We start from the raw sequence: 24,196 nt of genomic DNA on the forward strand, positions 1-24,196 counted from the left end.
TAACTTCATTAACACCTGCACAGAGCCATTCCATACTGACAGTATGTCTGTATTCAAGTGTTTTGGTAGGTATTTCAAGCTTTCCTGCTCCAGCATTGGAATGCGGGGCTATTGGTACGTTTTTTTTATTTTGAAAATCAACAGTTTGCATTATGCAATTAAAAATCCTAACCAATAAAGTAGGGAATAGCTATCCAACTGTTGTTTTAGTTGTATTTTACTTCATATTATTAGTTATATCAATGTAAATCATTGTTTTCCCTTGTGTTTCTCATTCTTTCCCTGCCATGTCGTAAAATGTGGTGAACCCATCGCTGTATTTGCTCCAAAGCAAATATTGGCCTTTCTAGTGTTATTATTGTTTTGGCCCAAAAATGAAGGAGTTGAATCAATCAAATGGCAGGAGAAGGAGGAGGAGAAACCATAAAAATGTATTTATGTATTTGTCTTTTGGTCAATTTTTGTGTCCCTATTTAAGATTTGTCATAAAATATGTGGCTTGTAAACTAGGCTAAGAATGCTTCTGTTCTTTCACCATGCCGTCGTTGCGAGGCAACAGCCCTAAACATTAAAAAAATATTCAATCAAAACCTGTAACAAGCTGCGTGTTCGAATTAGACCGCTGTTGCGCCACTACGGAGAAAACTGCTACTTTCTCTGCTGTCCAGGTCACCCTACAATCTGCATATTATGAACTAACGGTAACATTTCTGGAAAATCCTCTGGTAAGGGAAATATGGTGATATTTTAGCCCGTTGTATCTTATTGTTATCGATATCGTTGATGTGTTAACATTCTATCATGACGATAAAAGCTGATGGCTAAAATCTCTTTGTTGCTGCTTATGCAGCTACTAGTGCCATCTGTGGATGCAGGTAGCTGGCAGAGCTGCCGTGAAGTGCCTGTAGCGAAGTGTGGTGTAGGTGACAGCCGCAGTGATGGTCGTGAGTACCGGTATGACATTGGAGCATACCGGTACAAGTGGACCAAATACCCGTATGAAGTAACCAGCTACAAAGGGCCCTTTGTCTCTGTCCCTTTGTTTCAGGCTTATCAATCCTGTCAGATCTGCTCAAAGGAAACAAGGCCTGACCAGGGGGGTCCCACTCAGAACCCTTCACCATACACGATAACCAATATCATGATCGTTGGCAACAACGTCGGCAAGCTTGGCACTGACAAGGCAGAGATCCTCTCTCAGATCCCATGTGGTAGAGATTGCAGGTTGTGGTTTGTGGATTGTAACATAACGGCAATAGAGGTAGGGGCGTTTGCTAAGTTGCCACAGGTATCTACCCTGGTCATCTGGCGGAGCAATGTCCAGACTCTGAAGAACGGCACGTTTGCTGGGATGGAGGGTCTCGAGTATCTGATGCTCTTGGAAAACAACATAACACATCTGGAGGTGAGAATTTAGAATTAACATGATTGTCTTTCTCACAGTTCCTCATATTATTGTCTCTAAGATTCATGATGATATCTTCAACTTTTTCACATAAAAGGGGGCTTCCTTAGTTTTTATGTGTAAGAGCCTGCTAACCCAGACTGAGTCAAAGATATATTCAAATCTGACTGATAGTTTGTTGGTTCTAGTCCCGGTTGATTGTTCTTCCCAGACATACATGTAGAATTTTGACATGTTTTCTTTGGTCGTTATATTTTAGTCCCTATATCCCATTCGAAGGATTAGGAGGGAAATGCGTTAATTTTTCTATATCAATATTTTGATGTTCTCATACAAAGCTCAGCACTAAGTATAATTTCCTGCAGGACGGCTGCTTCCATGGGTTGCCCAGGTTGTCCTTCCTCATCCTTGTGGACAACCAAATCCTGACGCTGTCGCCCGGCGCGTTCCTGGGAGTGCAGCCGCGGTGGGTTGACGTAAGTGCCAATCTTATCGCTACTGTAGCACCGGGGACCTTGCAGGCGATCAAGTCCGTAGAATATGTCCGCGCAGTTGAGAACAAACTGCGATCTATCAGCGTGGAGATGTTCTACGGTCTTGAACAACTGCATGCCCTGAACCTGGAGGGTAACAGAATCTCCCACATTGCTGCGGGCGCGTTTCACTCAAATACGTTGATGGGTTCTGTAAATCTGGCGAGAAACAGGCTGACCTTCCTGTCTGGTGATTGGTTCAAATCGTTATTTCCAAACAAGCTCATCGTGTGTGGAAATGCGATTGCCGCCATTGCACTGGAAGGGAGGGCGCCGCCCCGGACGCAGAGAGCCCGGCTAGACAATCCGCCGCGCTGTACGTGTGCGAACGATTGGCTGTACGACCACATGGGGATGAGCCCATTCAAGTTCAAGGGATGTTACAGGGCAATGCAGGTCCCCTTGACAGCAAGCTGCCCCGCCTTGCCACTGATGCCAAATCCTCCCACTCCGGTCAATCCCAACGGATTGCCCTGCCCGGTCCCGCTGGTTGAGGTTACGCATGTTGAGCGCAGCGCCGCGTACAAGTACAAAGCCGCTGGCAACGTGTATTGGGAGCAATTGCCGACAGTGTCCTTTGCCTTCCCTGACGGCTTACACCACACACTCGACATAACATACGACACAAACATGATCACACACGACAGTCTCCCGACAGGCAACCTAACCGTGAAAGTGGTGACCGACCTAAAGGCTGAGGGCTGGGTGAAATGTAAGGGACCAGAAATCCTGTTGGGGGAATCAGGAAACGACAGCCTGTGTTCTAACTACATGGGGAAGTCCAGCTTCACCCTTTGGCTTGAGACCGCCGAGCCCTTGTCCTTTGGGAACACCACTTGTACGGCTTCTTCGGAAACTGGCTCCGACACTGCTGTCTTCGCGACGAGCGCGCGAGCACACTCTGACATGACAACACTACAAGTAACCGAACTGACACTCCTCAACACGACACCATTCAGCATCAGCACTACACCGCTGTCCAGTGGCATCAGCACTACACCGCTGGCTACTAGCACGAGCGATGATGTACGTCTAACGTGGTACATTGTGTGGGCAGCTCGGGGCGGGTTGTCGGCTGCTGCGTTAGGGGTTTGGGGATGTGCCATGGCCAGTTGTATCAAACAGAAGCTCAAGCGCAAAGCCCCTGATAACGGCGCAGGTCCATCCTGCAATGACAACCAGATCACTGCCCGCTCCATTTGGCCCTTTCCAGGTGACAACTCGGAGGAGTCAGTGATCAGTCCGTACGCTGAGGGGCGTTTGGAGGATCACGACAGCTTGAATGAGTCAGAGTCTGTCATCAGTCCTTACGCTGAGGGTAGTTTCAATGACCACCCTGACTTGCGCAGGGCCGAATCTTCGCAGTCAGAAATCGCCCCGTACGGACTTGCGAAGCTGTGCCCAGCGTACCTCGCGGCAAGCCGCCCCCGCGCGCACACACACCCCGTGCCGTCCCGCCCGTACAGCACCGAGCGCCCCCGTCAGACACCAAACAGGGCAGGGGCCGTCCTGGCTGCATATGGCCAAAATGGTCGCGACAAGTCCGGCCAAAGTTGCTACAAGCACCCCTTCATTCTCCCCAACCCGGGTGCCACCAAGTCCTCTGCCTATAAGCAGAATGCCAGCGCCGCCCAGCGTACCCGAAAGGCACCTTGCTACAACTCCCCTGCCCTGGCCACTGACCTAAAGCGTACCCTGTCCAACACATATGACCAGCACGACCCTAGCGAGGCAGTCTGCAACTCCGCAGCGTCCCCCGCGGCCAATACCTACCAGCCCGCCGCCTCGCCTGGTAGTGAAACCGGTACTCAGTCCACCATGTATGATGAAAACCATCCTAGCCAGGCCGCCACCGGCCCTCCCCTGCGGCCGGTGCGGTCAGGTCTCAGACAGGAACCTACTGCCAGAATGACCGCAGAGATGCAGTAAACAACACCCCAGAAAACCCCGAGACAAACAGCTATGAATCGGCGTCCGCTCCATCTCAGATACAGTGAGTACAGAAGGAAGGAATCGATGAACGAAATTTTTCCGACATCTTTCAGTTTATTGGACGATTGGATAAAATCATTCCAAAATGTTGAAATTTGAGGACAATCACAGAAAATTTCACATTTCTACCAATTGGAGTTTGGCTCATAGTTGTCATCAGATATACACGTGGTACGTGACACAGCTAGTTGATTTTATTACCTTAGGCCGGTCAGGTTATGTGGTACATTTGTCTGTATGTACAACTCAAGAAGTTGTGGTTGGCTCTTTATGATATTTGGTACGTTGGTAGGCATTTTGTTTGAGACTTTATAGGAGGGGTTGACGGATAGCCATGTCTTTTGGTATGCAGATAGTTTAATTACTATTTACATAATCAGTTACTAACTATACAAGTCCCGAGCTTAATTGCCCAATATGTTCCATGATGGGATTTCCATTGCTTTCCTGTCAAAAAATGATTTTTGAATGATTTTATTGCATGCACTCCCACTTTGGTGGGGTTGACGAAACGGCATGATTTTTGGTATGCAGATAATAGTCCTAGTAGGTTTTTTTTCATATCCTTTTTTGCCATAATCAGTCCTGACCTTATTCGCATAATCTAAAAAGAAATTCTATGTGTTCCATGATAGGATTTGAATGTTTTGTTGAAAAAATAAAATTATTACATTATTTCATAGCATTTCGTATGGACTGAAGCTGTCATGTAAAAAAACATGGCTGGGCTGGGCCATTTACATGTATCATGCATATGGTAGGGGCTAAAGTCAAAGAAACAAACGTCTATGTCTGCTAGGCTCTTATAATGGCATTTCATGCAAAGAAAAAGAAAAAAAATACTGTAAAACAACAAACAAGAAACACAAACTCAAATGTCAAAAATCCTGCTGAATGACAAAAAATTTTTCATTATATTTCCCATGGTACAGGTCTCAAAAGTCAGACAATCTTGCACACATGCACATGACATTGTGTACTACAAAATGGAATTGTACATGTATGCCACCATTCTGTATCTTCTTAAAAATGGTGGCCCTGAAAGAATTTTTGATATCAGTCAAAATTACACAAGCCTCTGAAGGACACCAATATGGCCAGCATGCTATTCTACGTAGTTTTTAGTGCGCCAACATGGCCAGGATGCTATTCTACGTAGTTTTTAGTGTGCCGATATGGCCAGGATGCTATTCTACGTAGTTTTTAGTGCGCCAACATGGCCAGGATGCTATTCTACGTAGTTTTTAGTGCGCCAACATGGCCAGGATGCTATTCTACGTAGTTTTTAGTGTGCCAACATGGCCAGGATGCTATTGTAGTTTTTAGTGCGCCAATATGGCCAGCATGCTATTCTACGTAGTTTTTAGTGCGCCAACGTGGCCAGGATGCTATTCTACATAGTTTTTAGTGTGCCAATATGGCCAGGATGCTATTCTACGTAGTTTTTAGTGTGCCAATATGGCCAGGATGCTATTCTACATAGTTTTTAGTGTGCCAATATGGCCAGCATGCTATTCTACGTAGTTTTTAGTGTGCCAATATGGCCAGGATGCTATTCTACATGTACGTAGTTTTTAGTGTGCCACTAGAATGAAGGTTCCTAGGGTAGCATCCCGGCTGTAGAGAGGGTTGAACACGTTGAGAAAGTATTGAATATCCAAATCTAAACAATCATGTATGGCCACATATACATGTATGCAAGAACGTCCTTGATGTATGTATGCTTTGAAAGACAAGTAAGTTAAACTTTAAAGAAATTAAAATATCAAACAAATATGGAATAATAACTAAGTAACATATCAAAAGAGCAATAATGGTGGTGCCAATACATTTGTAAATACTAGGGGATATTAAATTATGCTTAAATTATAACTGATGTTTGTAGAATTAATATAAATTGTATTTCCCTGCAATGGCAGTGTATGGTACATCTTATGGTAGAATGGTATTTGATCACTAGATGGAATGTTTATAACGGAAAGTATCATGTATAAAGCATTAATTTTTTTCCATTAGCCAGGAGTGTTATTTTAATGTTACCAGGCTATTGTTTATGTTAACACATTATAGAAAAAAAAGAGATATGTGATCTGTGTTGTTAAGGATGAGAAAAGCCTTAAGTTGGTTATCACTATAAATGAGGTTCTTCATCTAAAAGTGCCAATGGTAAAGCTGTACGTGTAATACATGACTGTAGTAGCCTCCGTAGCGGGCTTATACATGTGTAGAACTGGGGGGTTGGTGGTCTTCTGCTGTTTTCTGATTAGCCCAGTTCTAAAAAACGGGCCGGGGTAATTCAACCAGGCCAGCTACATGTATGTTGTCTATAATAATTATTATGCAATCAGAAAATAGCACATAAAAGCTCCCAAAGACCATGAAGACCCCCAAACCCCCAGTTTTTGGCATGCTAAGGAGGCTATGACTGTAGGCAGAAACTGCTTTTGTCTACACAATGTTGAAGACATAAGTAATACATTGTCATACATGTAGATATGATTGAAAAAGAAATGTTCTAGGCCATATTGAAAGGCTAGTACTCTGTAAAAATTGTAAACTATCTTACACGGCTTGAATTTTGTTTTCTGTTCTGATTCTTTTGTCAGTAAAGAAGCTTTTTACATATTATTTTCGACATGATAAAGGAGTACGTTGTCAAAGACCTGATTGAAACAGAAATGTTCTAGGCCGTATTGAAAGGCTACATATAGTACTCCGTAAAAATTGTATCTTACACGGCTTGAATTTTGTTTTCTGTTCTGAAATCTGATTCTTTTGTCAGTAAGGCCACACCAATTTAATTTGTTGGTTCTCGGATTTTTTCAGGAAAAATATGAAGCGACAGGGCGAAAAAAAAATAAAAACAGATCTAGACATCCTATTATAGCCCCAAATGCTACGATAGGAGGTATGAAGTCAACACACCAGGCTGGTTCAAAATTTAAACAATGAATTTTGAACTTCTAATGATACCACTGCATTGAAAGATGGAATAACTGTAACGACTAGGAAGAAAAGGACTGTTTTCAACTGTTCAGGCCAAAATATGAGCATTTTGCAGTTGATTCTGAAATTTTTTTTTTTTTTGCAAATCAGGAAAAAATGAAGAGGCGAATCCGAGAACCAACAAATTAAATTGGTGTGGCCTAAAGAAGCTTGTTACATATTTCTAACATGATATGATAAAGGAGTACAATTATCAGAGACCTGATTGAAACAGAAATGTTCTAGACCATATTGAAAGCTGAGTACTCCATAAAAATGGCGTCTAATATGGCTGAATTTTTTATTCTGTTCTTAAATATTAGGTATATTTAAGAACAGAATAAAAAATTACTTTTAACATGATATATTAAAGAATTTTAAATATTGCCTCCATGACACAAAAGACAGAGCATACCGAATATAAATCCTATGATCTTCATACTGCAATATGTTGCTCTGTAACCAATACATAAATGCATAGAAAATGCACAATTTGACAGATCTCTAATGCAGTATTTCCAAGGTACATGTATGCACAAGTTGGTTCAGTTATGCGACAACAGCTGGGATTCGAGCCCGGGACTGGCTGATCCATGATTCACAAGCACGCTGTATCCTGTATGGTCACACACCTATAACCAGTGGACAACGAACACTAAACGTGCCATTTCGTGCTATATCAAGTTGTGAATCCACAATGGACATGGCTGTTGTACTGTTTTCTAAGTACGATGCATTATATCCACTGTAACAATGTCTGCATCAATTCTAAAGTACCTGGTTATCTTCAGCAGGCTGTCTACATGCATACCGTATGGATCTGTTCAATGACAATTGTCATAGATATGGTTCAGCAACAAATTTAATATGCATATGGTACCCTTACAATCATCATCATGTATGTGTATGACTGTTACTTGACGGTATAAAATGGTACGCGCTCTTGAAGAAATACTCTGTAACAAGAAAAGCAACATTTGCGATGCAAAATGCATAATGTTTACCTTCACATGGTCTATCCCAACAACTTACATTTGTAACTGCACTGTACTAGTATTACTACATGTAATAGTAAAATATACTAGTATATTTTCCTTAGCGAAGGTAAACATAAACAGTTACTAGAGCTGTGTACCTAAACAAATTTTAGGTACAGGTACAGGTACACAGGTTTAGGTACAGGTCCGGACCTGAACCTGTACCTGAACAATTCGACCAATTTATATGCTCTTCTGAACTCCTTCAATAACAAAAAAACATTAATAAACTTGATAGTTAAGGTTTATTCTTTGTTTATGGCGAATGCTCAAATGAAATATAGGCAAAACTAAAGATGTTTTTGTTTTCATGAACACACTGTCCTTACACAGGGACCGATTTGAGGTCACAAATAGGCATAAAATTGGTGTGAAATTGTTTAGGTACAGTACCGGTACTGAGGGATTAGGTATTTTGGACCTGTACCTAATCAATTTTTCCGGTACAGTATCGGTACTGCGTACCGGTACACAGCTCTAACAGTTACTGTTATTTTCATGGTCCAAGGATTGCCTACAAGACAATGTGAGCTCTTGTTATATATACCTAACAGTATACATGTATATTGTATACTGATGATATAAGTAATATGACAATCATATTACATGGCAATGACTGTGTTCTACGTATAGTTGCTATTATGGTACTTTTAGATGATCTGGGATGATTTTAGATGATTCCCAACAAAGAAAGTGTATATAAAAAACGCAGAAACAAAACTCTTTTTCAAAGAGTTGCTAACTGTTCACTGTGATGCTGATATTGTGAAATACCACCATATAAATGTAGAGGTAAGGGATTTTAAGTTGATGTATACAAATATATGCCTTAAAGGCATCCAATGCGATTTCAGGGCAGCAAAAAAAGAAATATTCTGAATAAGGCAATCTTTGTGATATTGACACATACTGCTTCACTTTAGCACATTTGAGTCAATATTTCATACTTTGGGCTTTTAAAACTGCAAAAACAAGTCCCAAGATGAGTCCTTTTTTCTGGGTTGCACCCTACGAATCAACCAAGGACCCTTCCAGGAACCATTTTCCACCAAAATTTCAGGAATTTTTGCTCCATGAGAGTCAATACACATTGGGATACTGTGGTTTCAACTCAATATGTAAATAAATGGCTAGAATATTGGTCTTTAAAAATCGGGTTTCCAAGTCCTAAAAACTGGACGCCTTTAAAAGCAAATATGAACCTGATAATGAGATGTGTAAGATATTGAATAATACTTGAATAATACTAGAATCATATGTCAACACTTGTGTTGACGATCATAACACTACTAATAAATAGTTTACAATGAATGGTTTATTGAGATAATCCTGGAAGTGTGAGCATTATCTCTCAGATGATAGCATGTCTACAATATTATTGATACTGGCACCACCAATAGACAATATACAATAAGAATCAAACATTGTTAAAGTTGAGGAGTTTTAATAAATTGTCTAAGTGTTGTACCCTGCGAGTTCTGACTGTTCTATGGTGTTGTGGATTGCATACACTGTATGTGGATGTGTGGTGAGTAGAGCTGTGTACCGGTACGCAGTACCGATACTGTACCGGAAAAATTGATTAGGTACAGGTCCAAAATACCTACTCCCTCAGTACCGGTACTGTACCTAAACAATTTCACACCAATTTTATGCCTATTTGTGACCTCAAATGTGTATAAAGGTGGTTAACAATGGGTCCCTGTGTAAGGACAGTGTGTTCATGAAAACAAAACACTTAGTTTTGCCTATATTTTATCTGAGCATTCGCCATAAACAAAGAATAAACCTTAACTATCAAGTTTATTTATGTTTTTTGTTATTGAAGGAGTTCAGAAGACCATATAAATTGGTCGAATTGTTCAGGTACAGGTTCAGGTCCGGACCTGTACCTGTACCTGTACCTAAAATTTGTTTAGGTACACAGCTCTAGTGGTGAGTGGGTATTATTACAGTAGCCGAGAAGGTGTCCATTTTGAAAAATAAACAAATTCGGTGTAATTTTGATAATCTGAAGAGTAAGAAATACGTCAATGGTAAAAATTCAAGGGACCGGCAAAAACTGACCGCTATGGCCAAGTGACCACTATACAATGGTGACCGCTATTACAGGTTTGACTGTACCTTTCTAGTGTTCAAAGAACAATAATATTCTAGTAAAAACTATAAAATCAACAACTATTGATACAGTTACTATAACATAACAACAACATTATTGCTCTCATTTTAGCGGAAAAAAAACAGATCGAATTTTAACACACTAAAAACGGAATAGAAAACAAATGACCAGGATGGGTACGTTTTCCTTGCACCAAATATTTGTGTTGTAATATTTCAATGGACAAACAAACAATATACAAAATGTCGAAAGGGCAATACATGTAGTACAATGTATTTGGTTATTCTATACAAACACAATATCAGTACTCTCAAATCTCCCATGTTTCCATGCAGTGAAAAAAAAGCTAATAAATTACAGTTTTAGCTCAGCTACAGACTAATAAAGCTTGGAGAAAATTATAAAATAGTTGGCGATGTTTTTTAAAAATATTTTGTATGGGTATGATTAACTACAGTGAACTGTTGTAAGCAAACGACTGTTAAGAAAATCTGTGGCATGTCCGGAAATGTTTTTTTGGGGCTTTCATCTTTTGGGGCTTTCATCTTCTTCTTACCAACTGACGATGGAAGGCTTTGAAGATAGTAGACTGTATAATGACTATTTTTTGGCGACGCCTCTGGGGTGGAGCCGTTGGTATAGTACTGCGATTGAGTTGAAAATATTCTAAGAATCCCACGAATGCATTCCCGAGGGAATTAAATTTTGTACACAAGATAACAGTAGAACGGCTAGATGGATTGGTTTCATACTTGGTGGGTCCGTAGGGTGTGACTAAACCTAGAAATGATGAGATTTTTGGCCCCCTAGTGGCTTCCCTTGGTACTGCAGCGGGAATTTCTGGTCTTGATATCTCGCGATCTGGACATGCTAGGGTCATGAATTTTGGATGGTAGGTAGCAATAAGGATTTTCCTCATTTGCCATGCAGAAAAACATCGTTAAAGACAATCATTTTCTGTGCCCAAATCAGTTACCTGCCCAAAATGTCACCTTTTACATACAAAGCAACAAAGTCCCTTCTTGCTTCGACTTAAGGTCACACAGGCAAAGGCAACCCCAAAACCAATTCCCGAGGGAATGCATTCGTACAATTTGTGAAATTATTTCAAAGCGATCGTAGTACTTACACAAATGCCTCCGCTCCTAAGGCGTCGCCAAAAACTATCTTACTATGAGCAATAGATAGAAGAATCACAAGCAAGATAAATAAGAGAATTTAAGGTCTAGAATTACATGATTTCAACAGAACTTCAACAGTTTTATGCACAATACCTTAAGTGGCCCGAGTCCTCCTTCCTGCAGGGCCTCTGACTCTGACCTTGATGTTGTGGATGATGACCTTGACCTGGATTCACCTTTCACCTCGAGGTCACAGTAGACACTCAGGTCTTCTGACTTCAAGACAGACTTCAAAGGAAGGCTGCAAGTTCCCTTCAAGATTGGCTGAAAAGTGTCAATATTGACAAATATATAATAAAATTAATGTTATCTTGAAAGTTTCTGTGTTCAATGGTAGAAAAATTTTTGCACAAGGTAATTAAGAGGCTATCTAAATTGGGGCATTGTAACCATTCCTCCACAAAGACGGGGGGCGCTACAGACTTTCTGCAACCTATGATCCACTTTCCACCGAATCGTTTGTTACCTGCATAATGTGACATCACAGAAGCGGTGCAATCAATAACTTGGGTAAGTCTAATTTCTTGTGTTGAAAACTAAAATTCAAACTTGCTTCACAAATATCAATATGTTAATTGAAAGGAAAATCTAAGACGTTTTACACTACTGTGTGATAAAACACATTTTGGGGGCTAACTGTCATGGCAAACATGTACAACTGAAATGCCTTACTAGTTACTACTACCTCCTATTTGTATTACTACCATTAAATCAAACAGGTAAATAGAAATTTTTGCACATTTGTAGGTACATGTAAGAGCAGAAGATTCAATGCTACATGTATGTTCCTACTCACAGATTTCTGACCAGGGTTCCTACAGAAGACTCTGAACTCCAGCGGCTGTTTCCACCATCGCTCCACACAGGGTCCGTCAAACTGGACAGGGAACATCGACCTGTGCCCAAATGTCACAACTACAAACAGAAAAAAAGATCACACATGTCCTGCTGGCAATTTCTATACAATATTTTCAAATAATTTTAAGACTTAATCAAGTCACAGACCCTTGACTTTTTTTGCCCCGTGGTGGCATAGTTTCTTCCGAATTCGTTGTGTTTCGCTGCGGTGTGATGCGTTGCACGAGAAGTAATCCCGAACATACATGACTTGTATACAGGGCACTATAGATGGTACTATATGTGCAACCCATATATATATGGGTCCCGCAGGACAAGGTTATATGATCCTAAATAAAGCTGGTGTGTTACGCCGAAAGGCGGTTATACCGGCTATACAGAATACAGATACAGACAGATCCAGAATAATCATCTGTTGACCAGTCTACCAATGCAGGCTTTTAGGGGGGTATTTTGTCATTACACTTATCGGCCTGCATGGCTGCCGATAAATTCCAAGTGGCCACAACGTATTACGCAGAACTGAAACGCAAATTATGCTCTATGCAAAATGCGCCAATTACCCTCTACATACAATTAAAACAGTCAATTACCCTCTATGGAAAAGGGCATGCAGGCCCCTTTTACCATGCTAAAACATAACAGACATACAATGTGTAAGAAAATCAAACATCTCTAAATTTTACACTTTATGCCATTCTTACAGAACTTGTTAACTATATATATATATTTTTTATTCGTTTATCAAAGAAATGTACATACAGCGAAAAACAGTGTGGCAAGCCCCCCTTAATACGAATATAATAATACACAGAATACATGTTTGAGGTGTGACATTTTACGAGGAATGTTTGTCTCGAATATCATGGAAATAATGCATTACAGAAATAATTAACTATATTTAGTAGTGTACCTCCATCTTTGATTTTCTTGGACGCGACCCTCATGACCTCTGTTGCCATGGCGCTGGCCCCGCCCTTGTCCCTGGAGCTGGCAGCCACTGGGAACTGGTACTCCACAAAGTACGTGCTGAGCAAAAAAGGTTGAGAAAAAAAAAGTTTGAGAAAAAAGTTACCTTCATTATGAAATCTACATGGACACAAAGGACCAAATGGAGTATTGTATGTCGAATAATAGACTTCATTTTCATTTCTTCACATTTTCTTCTTTTCCTTTGGAATTCATTTTGGCATTCTACATCATTTTCCAACATCTTTTTTTTTTTACAGCATTTATCTGCTCATTTTGTATCTTTGTACATGTACGATTTACAGACTGTGGTTGAATTTTTTTGGGAAAAATTCATGCACATGCAGATGTCATCCATACTATCAAATCAACATGGCCTAATCCCTATTTCAAAACTTGTCAACATATACCTCTTAGCTCTCTTTGGAGAAGGCCTGGGTGGCCTGCCCCTGAGCTTGTTCTTACTGTCCTTGGCCTTGTTAGGTTTTTGTTTGTCGTCACCATCGTCAGTGCTGACTTGTAGTGACTCGATCACAACTCGAGCTACATGCACCCTTCCCAGCAGAGTCAGCCTTTCCACTGACAACCCATCAACTCCTGCTCTGGAACCTGGAGAGTGCAGAAAGTACTTCTCTTGTTAGTTTCGTTGAAGAATAACATAGCTCATTACCAATTCTTGGATAAGAGGAAAAGGACAAATGAACAATGAGCAAAAAAAATTATATATAACATGTAACTCTGGTCTAGAAGCTCTAAAAATTGTAACTTGTTGGCTTTGACTTCTTTTTCTAAAACAGTGGAAGACAAATTGAAACTATCCAACTTTTTTCTATGACGACTGTCAACTTTCTGATGTTAAGAGGAGAGAGGTTTTCTTTTTATCTGTAAATATGACATTGACGCAATGTGATGTCCATAATATGAGTCTGTTTTACAAGTTCATATTTAGTGTAATAATATGTTGTCTAAACTTCATCCATTCCATTCACCCAAATTCTTTTATAAAATTACTGTAACAGTCATTTTCCATTGATAAGTTGATGTGTTTCCTAATTTTTTTCTTTGATACTGATACTTTTTGATACTGATATTTTTTTTTTTACTTTTTTTACTTAAAACTAGCGGGGTAAAATCTGTGACACACTACATCAACCCACAGGACAGAGGCAAATGGCAGGCTGCCATCAAGCCCCAGTATTGCAGTGCAAGCACGTCTAACCCTTGGAAGATGGGGAACAACAGACGCTACACCAGATGTAAATGTATGTCAGTGTGTATCTGATTCTACAATAGTACCTGAAGCATCTACAGGAAGGTCAAATGAGACTTTGGAGCTGTCTGAGGCCCTGGACACATCCAGTGACTCCTCATCTCCACCTGTGTTCTTCCCTGTCCTGGTAGTTTCTGTCTTGTCCTTAGACATCACACTGGACACATTGAGATGGCTGCTATCAAGGGACGTCTGGCGTGACACTGGCCTCTGGTGTGAAAAAAAAAACAAGAGCGAGGGGAGAGGAGATTTTTTAGTATCTATGCAAGAACCCTGAGGAAGAAGAAACTGAGTGAAAACAATATGTTTCTTTCTGCGAAGGTTACATAAAATATACTTGATTGAGGAAAATTCCTGCTCCTCTGACTTAAAGATGACATGAAACCCATGACAATGAAATACATTTTGTACAACAGTTCTTGAAAATAGTCAAATGTGATAGGTATTATTCAATGTACAAAAAACTACACTCTTCTGATGTTGGAGAACATCAAATCTTGCAAATTATTCTTCCAGCTCCTTACTTCTGCAGCCAGTTAATTCAATTAAATGCTTAGCAGTGACGTCAATACGGATCCTGAAAAACATTTTTTGGGGGGAGAAGCAAACAAAAGAAAACATTGATAACATGAGGTTTAAAATTATCTTTAGGCCACACCAATATAATTTCTTGGTTAACGGATTCGCTGCTTCATTTTTTTTCTGATTTGCAAATATAAATGATTATATTTTGCCCTGAACAGTTGAAAACAGTCCTTTTCATCCTAGTTGTTACAGTTATTCCATCTTTCAATGCAATGGTATCATTAAAAGTTAAAAATTCATTGTTTAAGTTTTGAACCAGCCTGGTGTGTTGATTTCATGGCTCCTATGGTACCGTTTTGGGCCATAATAGGATGCCTAGGCCAGTTTTTATTTTTTTTTTTTCGCCCGCCCGCTCCATTATTTTTCTAGAAAAATCCGTTAACCAAGAAATTAAATTGGTGTGGCCTTATTACAATTTACATGTATACAATTTAAAAGCTTGCTTGGGTAAAGTCTAAGACAGCCCTTTATCTCTTGGAATAGTAAGAGGATGGCGCAAGGCAAGTAAGACAAAATGTTAAAAGTTAATTGTATGTAGTCACAGTAATTATCTATTGTGTCTTCTTAAACTAAAATCCTGACCCTGTTTCCGGGATCTTCCAGGGATTTCCTCCTCTTTTCTGACTTGTTTGATTGCTGGTCATCCTGTCTATGTAGAGAGATGTCCTCTTCATCAGTAGAGAAGTCACTCAGGCTGCTCTCACTGGGGGCCTGCATAAGAACATCACAACATTAATTTTCTCTTACATTGTAGTTACAAATGTTGGACTAGAAAAAATGCCCTACAATAAGAGATTTCCTTAAATAAAAGTGTATCCTTGCAAAAGTGGAATTGATTAAAAATATACAAGTCACATTTTGCACAAGAATCTTTTTAACAAGAAGGGGACACCCCAGACCTCCATAGAATATTATTTTACAAGTCACTACTTTTTAGGAGGGGTTTAAAATCTCTCTTGAACAAAACCCTCCATTTGCTACCTAGTGCACTTCTAAATTGGCTGATGCAATCTCCTAGCATGCAAGGGCAACAGCTGTCAAGGAGGTCATGTAACAACTAACACCTGTGAAAGTAACGAGCACATGCTGATCAGATTACACACACACACATACATTACACACACACACATACATTACACACACACACATGTACACACTCACACATAGATGTACAGTAGGGAGACAGATAAAAGAAATACCTCCATTTTAATGGAAGTAACAAACTGTCTTTTCAGTACATGTTTGCCTTACCACTCCTGTGTAGAACAGGTCCCTCAGTAGGCTCTCATCATGTATAGGGTCCCCAGGATCACTGTTGTCTGTATCTAAGGAGATACTGGATCCAGGGGAACCATCCAAAACTTTTAGGGCTCTAATGTCTGCTGGTAAGTTGTCACCTGTAAACGAAATTGATAAAAAATGTTAGTATTTACTAGAAAGGTAACATTTGCAAAGCAATTGCATAATGTTTACCTTCACATGGACTAGCCTAACAAACTACTTCTCTATTTATAATTACTCATAAACAGTCATGTATATGGTGACCAGCTCTTCCAGCTATGTCCTGCCATTGCTACATAATGTAATCCAACACCACAGGGTGTCTGCTACAGCACCAGTTACCATGGTGACAGACATCTGGTCCAAGTCATTGCCTTATGTGTTCGGAGAAAAATACGAAGGAAAAACTGAGGAAAAACAACATAGTTTCCTTCTGATTTTTATGTTTACCAAAGGAAAACATATTGTTCTTTCTCAGTGTCCTCTTCTTCTCCAAACCAAAAAGGTCAATGACCTGAACCAGATGGCTGTTGCCATGGTAACTGGTGTTGGGTTACATCATGTTGCAATTTTATAGCAGGAGGGATTTATACTCCAGTCTAACCATATATATGAATGTGTTTGAGTATGAATTAACAGAGCAGACCTATGCAAATGTAAATATCAGTATGATTTTGCTTTGCAAATGTTACCTTTCTACTAGTTTATATTTTCTTTTAAGTGTGTGCGAAAGAATATCATTTTAGAACAGTAGGTAGAGAGAGTATACCACATGACATACCGAACACTAGATCCACTGCCCTTCCCTCAATGTCTTCATCGTCAGAATCAGCTGTAGTGGAAATCTTCCCGTCCTTTTCCGCCCTCAGTATCTGCTTGAGGAGCTGTCCAGCTGTGGCGTCTCTTCTGGGCAGGGACACACAATTGTTTGAATGTCAAAAGTTATTACCTGGACATATAAAAGTCATGAGTATCCAAATCATTTGCATCACCATCAGACAAAAAAATGTAGTTTATGGTGTAAGTTGTTATTCTGCCAAGAGTAAGGAAAAGTGATGCAACAACTAGGGAAATACTTCAGTCTATCCATGACCAGTGCTCAAAATGCCCCCTGCACACGATGGTGGGTGAAGCTGGAGCTGTATCATGCCCGTAGCCAGGGGGGTTTCGGAAGAACCACCCCACAAGCCTCAAAGGTCCACTTTTTGGTCCACTTTTTATGTAAAGGTCCAAGATTTTTCTTGAAAAGATGGACTGGAAAAACTGCTCCCTTTGTCATTGAATAAAAATTTATCTCTGATTTTTTCTTGGAAATCCTCTAAAAAATGCACAAAATGCCATTTTAGAAGGTTCATTTTTCAAAATTTTCCAGAGGAGCATGCCCCCAGACCCCCCTAGGAACCTCACGCCTATGGCGCTCGAGGTCCCCTCTAGCAGTGGGAAGAACCCCCCCATTCAAAATCCTGGCTACGGGCATGTGTATTTATGGTATCTACCTGCACCTAACCTGTACTGGGACATGGCAAAACCAGCCCCAGACACTAGGGGGACATAAGACCAGCGGTGCCTTGTATGCAGAAAAATGCATTTCAAGCCCTGATAAATAATTCCAAACATTACAAATCTTACCTTTCTGATACAGCCCCTTTATGGTCCTCCACACTGTCCGGTATTTGTTGTTGTTGTTGTTTGTTTGTGTTGATGAGATCCACCTCTGTCTGTACCTGTGCCTTAACCATGGCATCCCTCAGTCTGGTGCCGCGGTCCAGCAGCTCTGAGATCAGGTCTCCTGGGATGGGAGCTGGGATACAAACACACGTTTTCAAACTTCAAGGTGGTGCTGTGTACCTAAACCAGGGCTGGAAATACTGGGTGCATGTGCACCTTAGTGCACCCAAATTTGGAGCTGTGCGACCAATTTTTTTCTGTGGGTGCACCAGTGAACCAAAATATTTTTGTAGGTATTTTTGTACAATTATGAAATGTATAATACTATACTTTAATAATAGCATGCAGGATACTATTCCTGAGTGTCAGAAAAATTATAAAGTCTTTCTTGTAGTACTTGAAGTTAGCTTCCATTTCAGATTGAAGCTCAGAATAGAAGCAGTAAGATCTGGTTTTGTTTTGTATGGTGCACCCAAAAATTATTTTGTGCACCTAATTTTTAAGTTGGGTGCACCAGTGCACCTATTGCCAAAAATGAATTCCGAGCCCTGTAAACCCACATTTAGGTTCAGATCCGGATTCAAGTCCAGAGGTTTAGGTTCAGTTCCAGACTCTTAAGTCCGGACCTAAACCCAATTTGGTATATGCAATGTTGTTTGGGCAAAACTTAGGCCACATAAGATGGAGGCCAACACTTGATGATGCCGATGGCAATGAAGAACTTCTAATTTCAATTTTACTAATCAATATTTCACCACCCTGATGGAAATTATTTACGGATGCATAAAACACAGTGAAGGAAATGCTAACCAGCAGTCTCTGTCCTACCTTTAATATTGCTGTCATCGACTTTGGACCCATCACTGAGAGAAGTCCCACTCCCAGTCTCCTCTCTAGGTTGTCTATTCTCTCCCAGCCCCTGCTGTGACACTGTGTTCCCATCCCTGTCATGACCAGGGACAGTCTGACTGGGAGTTCTCCTGTACAGCTGGGAGTCTACCCCCTGGGGTGTCCGCACCTCCTCACCCGAGCTGTGTGCTGAGCGAGGGACAACGGACGGTAGGGTGGCAGATCTCACATGCTGAAACATAGATGGATGATAAGTACATTCGTGTTAACACTCAGGGTTGTGTGAAATGTACAAGCTTGCACAAGGCCCCACAACACAGTATTTATGGGCGAACCCCGTAGTCAAAAGTAATCTGGGCACAAAGAAGTGCTGCACAATACTAGAGACGGGTGCAGAGATTGTTCTGTGCATGGCATCGAGATAGAACCTGTGGTGAATGTTAGAGGAATATGTCAGTTTTGTCCCGCCTAGTACTGTGCGTCGGCTGCAGTTGATGACCTCCGCAGTGGCGCTAATAAAAGAGGGCATGAGAAGAGAACTAGCCGGCAAATCTAAGCTCATTTTCACATGTTTTGTACACTATACCCTGAAATTAAACATATCAAAATTCTGAACCTTGCTTGCTACTATGATTTTCAATGAGTCGAAGTGAGTCACTTTGGGGTCCTTAACTATAGAAATCCCCATAGGGCTAATACTGTGTTGTGCCGCCACAAATCACTACTACTACTGTCAGTCGGTCTCAGAAGACTATGAATTTGCTGCGCAAAACAAAACAGGATGGTTCAGTTCTTCAAATGACCCATCTCAAATTCTGAGTGGTGCAGGTAAAATTTGTCTGGTCCAAGTAATTTCTAACGTTACTTGCACCAGTGTGGGTACTAGTATGCAGAAAAAAGTTTTTCAATGCTTGAAAGCTATTCTTGTAGGCTTTGCACACATGCAGCACTGGTGCATACACTACTGTGTGCACATGTAGATACTATTTCTTGAATCTATTTATACTGTAATGCGCTTAACTGAATTTGCCTTGATGCTACATGTATCACCTCTTCTACAGTTTCCTACAAGTAACATTGACATAAGTTCTTGTTTCCTGGACTTTTAAAAATTAAAGACTAGCGCTTTGCCCGTAAAGCAGTTGCCTAACAACAATCTCCTAACAATTCTCAAAAAAGCCTCTCAAGACTTTGGATAAAAAAGACTTACTCCCACTGCTGGAGAAGTGAAGGGGTCGTCACTAGACCCAGCTAGGACAGACTTTGGGATGGGCTGAGGGGCAGTGGAGGGCCGGTGTGTGCCTGACAGCTGGCCTGGGTCCAGGCTATCCACACTCATGTCTGTAGTAGGGACTGATCCTGAACTATCGTAGGTGGCTGGAAAAAATACAACAATTAAGACAGTGGTAGAAATACTTTTTTTAAAGTTCTGCAATATTTCAGAATGTCAGAATATTTGTTCTGCAATTTGGAAAACTTTCTGCAAATTTACACTTTTATTTTGAAGCCCTGACTCAAACCCTGACTCAAAATTGCATGTTGGCAAACATTTTAGTAATCGTTAAGTCAGTAGTAAGCATAAAAGCTCCACCTAAACAATATTACAGACACAATTGAACCCATATCCTAATTTTTTCTGTTCATTTTTTACAGCAAAATTGTAGGTTGCTTAATTTTCCTTCTGCAACATTGAAAATTTATCTGCAAAATGCAGACTGCAGATGGGTATTCTTAACAGTAACACTGACAGAGAATAATCTGAACATGGAAACATTTCTGTTAACATGCAAAAGGTTCTATGGTTTTCTGTGAAAAAACATTTATCAACAAACCTTTAAACTTCATTAGAGTTATATCATAATGTGACAAATAAGTACATGTATTAAAGATTTCAACCTTTGTTTATGACATATAAAAACAGTGTACAGCATCTACAGTTCCTGTTACTGTGGTTAGTCTGTTTCATACCTAACAAAGACTCTAACATGAGAGACACGTGAAGTTCTCCAATCTTGGCTGGCTCTGGTGAATACACAGAAAAGAACCTGGAAAAGTCAAAACATATTGTATGATCCGTTATGTATAATTTATAAGTTAATGTGTGTATGTAAAGTAGCACAACAAGAACTTTAAACACTTAAAGTACTAAAAATAAAGTGTAAGGCCACACTGACTTAATTTTATGGATGACATCCTCTGAAGACCTCCAAACTAATGCACTCTTTTTGCAGAATGTATGAATCTGCACTGTATGTATGTACTGAGTTCTTGAGTTGTGGGGCTTCGGTAGCCTGGGTGCCATTCTCCTCCATAGTTACCACCGGCTACGTATTGTCGCTAATTTCCATGGACTAACTAGGCCTAGAGCCAGGCCAGAGCCTCGGTGGACATGATCTTTTTTTTGTCTTTTTTAAAACAGGCGAAAATCAATGCGCACGCGGATGTCATCCATAAAATTAAGTCGGTGTGGCTTAATCTGTATCTGTATCTGTATAGCCGGTATAACCGCCTTTCGGCGTAACACACCAGCTTCGTTACATCGTTAATCGTTACATCTTCATCTTTAATGACTATCATAAATCAAAATGATACCTACTACAAAACACAGAACTATATATAACCTACCCATTGATGGGCCTGTTGGGTCCCAGCTGACCTATCTGGTTTATTTGTGCCCGTCCAACAGGCACCTGGTCAGGACCGCTGAGGACTTCTAAAACCATGGATGCCATATGTAAGCATAGTTAAGGATGACACACCAGTAACTGTCACTGTGTCAGTTATGACTAATGATTCCTAACGTCATACCATATAACATGTATTGTTGAAGCAGGCCATACATGGATCCCTTTGCATGCTGGGGAAATTGGGAACTGAGGTTAATGCAGTTAGAGACGAGCCAAATAATAACAATGACAATACTGTCCAAATAAGACAAGGTTAGCCTCCTTTGCAGGCGTTCTGGGATTGGTCTTTTTTTTTCGGGGGGGGGGGGCGGCTTATTTGCAACTTGCATGATTTTCTGATCAAACATACTTAGTAGATAGCATTAGGCCATGTTGATTTGATTATATGGATGACATCCTCCGGGAGCCCCAAAACTGATGCGCGCGTGCGAATAAAAAAAAAGTTTTGCAAAAAAAAAAGTTCTTTTCATTATGAAATCTACGTGGTCATGAGGGTTGAGCAAATGGCACAGAATATGGTTTGGCGAATAATCTAGTCTTCAAGTTAATTTCTTTACAATTTCGTCTTTTTTCGTTTGATTTTGGCATTCTACGACATTGGTATAGTTTTTATTAATTTTTTTGTAACTTATGGTATATTTTTGCTCATTTTGCAACTGTTTTGTACGATTTACAGTATGGTTGAAAGCTTTTTTTTTGGAAACGGCCAAAAATTCATGTGCCATATGGATGTCATCCATATAATCAAATCAACATGGCCTTATGGACCTTTCCCAAGGACACAATGTCTTGCTAGGAATGCCAGGAATCGAACCCATGACCCCCTGGTCTTGTGTCTGCTAGCCAAACCACTTTACTTGGCCATTCGGTACCACAACAGGACCTGGTATACATAATTAATAACTTCCCCAATGACTTTCAGCCAGGATGTCTACATACACTACGATACAGAATGAAAGGATATCATTGAGGTAAGCTGAGAACTGTTTGGGTCCACATCTGATGGGATATCTGCAGGTAGACTTCACAACATCCTTCTTGGGATTCTTCACATCAAGTGGCCTGTTGAATAGACAAAATAAACAGATCATGACATAGTGTGTCACTACAATTCTCTTCAACACAGTTAATCATTATCCTATTTCTAAGGAGGTTAAAAATCAAATTCCCTGGCTATTTCTAAGCAAAAGTGTGGGAAGTAAAAAAAATAAAATTATGGGAATAAAACATTTTTTTTACTCAAAACAAAGGCTAAGCGTTAGTGAGGTCGTGTGGCGTAGCGGTAGCTTGTTCGGCCCAGACTCAAGAGGTTGAGGGTTCGAATCCTGCCCGATGCCACCGATCTTGTGCCCTTGGGAAAGGCACTTTACACGACTTTCGTCACTTCACTCAGGTGGAAATGAGTACCTAGCTTTGGTTTGGGACGTCCCTCGGAAATATGGACGTTAAATGGAGGTCCCCTGTTTGGGAGAGCCACACCCCACGCACGTTAAAGAACCCACCGCACTTATATCGAAAAGAGTAGGGGACCTTCCCAGTGTGAGTGGTTCAAACCTTACAGTCTGGTCTCAGGTCTGACATCTTGAAGAGGTGATAGTCACCTGTTATGTCAATCCTTCCACAGAAATAATATCATAGAAATTGTTGTTTACCTGAAAATATTGCCATCTGTCTGTTCTCCCCACCACTTGAGTCTGACGTAGCCTACCTCCGGAGGAGTTGGTACAGTCCAGATGACTTTACTTACAGTGACTTTCAGTGAACACCGGACCTGACCATCCACTAACGGGGGGAGGCTCGTGGATGGAGGGATGTCATCACTGTGCACTGTCAGGCATTTGGATACAACTTTAACTTCAAAACGTCATAACACAGCATTATGTGACAACTATCATAACTGACACAGCTTTCTTACACTGTGTAATACTAGTAATAATATTAAGGCTATGAATTTGCTTTTTTGTGAGTATGTAGCTTTTAGAGTAGAGTTGAGTAGAGTAGAGTAGAGTAGAGTAGTGTAGAGTAGAGTAGAGTAGTGTACTGTGTAGAGTAGAGTAGTGTAGAGTAGTGTAGAGTAGAGTAGTGTAGAGTAGAGCAGTAGAGTAGAGTAGAGCAGTAGAGTAGAGTAGAGTAGAGTAGAGTAGTGTAGAGTAGAGTAGAGTAGTGTAGAGTAGTGTAGAGTTGTGTAGAGTAGAGTAGAGTAGAGTAGTGTAGAGTAGAGTAGAGTAGAGTAGTGTAGAGTAGAGTAGTCTACTAGAGTAGAGTAGAGTACTAGTAGAGTAGAGTAGCAAAAAATGTGCTTGAATCCTTTAGTCGAAAGATTTGTTGCAAAGCCTTACTTTACATCTCATTCCTTTTAAACCTCTATAGTCGTACTAAATTTGTTGGCTGATCGTTCGTTGTTGTTGTTGTTCACACTTCTGGGTCTTTCTACCTTTCTATATATGTCGGATTTTGAGGGCTTTTAAAGTAACACAAGGAACTCACCTTTCCTTTTGGTACCTTTTCCCGACTTGGTCCTCTTCTTCGGCATCATGAACACACATACGAGTCACGACTAGCGGTCTATTTGTGTTTTTAATATGATTTTTCATGACGATCGTTTTGTAAAAGCCGCCAAATGTTTGGCCGCCATATTTATTCCGTCTGGGAATTCGAAATCTCGCGAGAGTAACATTTTGGGAAGACCCCAAAGCGCTCACTTTTATTATCTGATGACCAAATCATGAGTGAAACACTAAAAACATCACCAATCCTCTTAAGTTTACATTTAAAAA

General features: G+C 40.4%; 3 protein-coding genes and 1 long non-coding RNA gene across 4 annotated transcripts in view; 1 reads left to right on the forward strand and 3 right to left on the reverse strand.

Annotated features, from left to right (window-relative positions):
* LOC109464508 (C2 domain-containing protein 3-like) overlaps positions 1 to 14,554 on the reverse strand; it is a 17,029-nt gene extending 2,475 nt beyond the window's left edge. The window contains exons 1-5 of the mRNA XM_019761515.1: positions 14,376 to 14,554; positions 13,490 to 13,688; positions 13,024 to 13,139; positions 12,049 to 12,167; positions 11,346 to 11,516 (exon numbers count right to left, since the gene is read on the reverse strand). Coding sequence (XP_019617074.1) covers positions 11,346 to 11,516; positions 12,049 to 12,167; positions 13,024 to 13,139; positions 13,490 to 13,688; positions 14,376 to 14,502 — 732 coding nt within the window. The 5' untranslated portion in view covers positions 14,503 to 14,554. The remainder of the gene's footprint in view (positions 1 to 11,345; positions 11,517 to 12,048; positions 12,168 to 13,023; positions 13,140 to 13,489; positions 13,689 to 14,375) is intronic.
* On the forward strand, positions 818 to 3,935 carry LOC109464655. Its single transcript, XM_019761677.1, is given in 3 exon segments — positions 818 to 1,405; positions 1,771 to 3,790; positions 3,793 to 3,935. Coding segments are annotated over 3 exon segments (2,751 nt in total).
* A 968-nt stretch (positions 14,555 to 15,522) lies between the features above and the next one.
* On the reverse strand, positions 15,523 to 17,117 carry LOC109464602. Its single transcript, XR_002139892.1, has 3 exons — positions 16,997 to 17,117; positions 16,186 to 16,331; positions 15,523 to 15,645 (listed from the first exon to the last, which is right to left on the reverse strand). It is a non-coding gene; the product is annotated as an uncharacterized LOC109464602 (long non-coding RNA).
* A 43-nt stretch (positions 17,118 to 17,160) lies between these two features.
* LOC109464509 (C2 domain-containing protein 3-like) lies at positions 17,161 to 24,050 on the reverse strand. Its single transcript, XM_019761516.1, has 9 exons — positions 23,907 to 24,050; positions 23,072 to 23,246; positions 22,384 to 22,481; positions 21,358 to 21,466; positions 20,701 to 20,777; positions 19,943 to 20,109; positions 18,712 to 18,964; positions 17,845 to 18,016; positions 17,161 to 17,164 (listed from the first exon to the last, which is right to left on the reverse strand). The coding sequence occupies exons 1-9, from the start codon at positions 23,953 to 23,955 to the stop codon at positions 17,161 to 17,163; spliced, it is 1,104 nt and encodes a 367-aa protein (XP_019617075.1). The 5' UTR covers positions 23,956 to 24,050.
* Between the last annotated feature and the right edge of the window lie 146 nt (positions 24,051 to 24,196).

Source organism: Branchiostoma belcheri, unplaced genomic scaffold (assembly GCF_001625305.1).
Source record: "Branchiostoma belcheri isolate BF01 breed outbred unplaced genomic scaffold, Haploidv18h27 scaffold14, whole genome shotgun sequence".
NCBI classification, from domain to species: domain Eukaryota; kingdom Metazoa; phylum Chordata; class Leptocardii; order Amphioxiformes; family Branchiostomatidae; genus Branchiostoma; species Branchiostoma belcheri.

Coding starts and splice junctions, on each gene's coding strand:
- LOC109464509 (XM_019761516.1), bottom strand. CDS start 23,955: ATGATGCCGAAGAAGAGGACCAAGTCGGGAAAAGGTACCAAAAGGAAA. Junction 22,482..23,071: donor ACAGATGGCAATATTTTCAG/GTAAACAACAAT, acceptor TCTATTCAACAG/GCCACTTGATGTGAAGAATC. Junction 20,778..21,357: donor CCCAACAGGCCCATCAATGG/GTAGGTTATATA, acceptor TGACTTTTCCAG/GTTCTTTTCTGTGTATTCAC.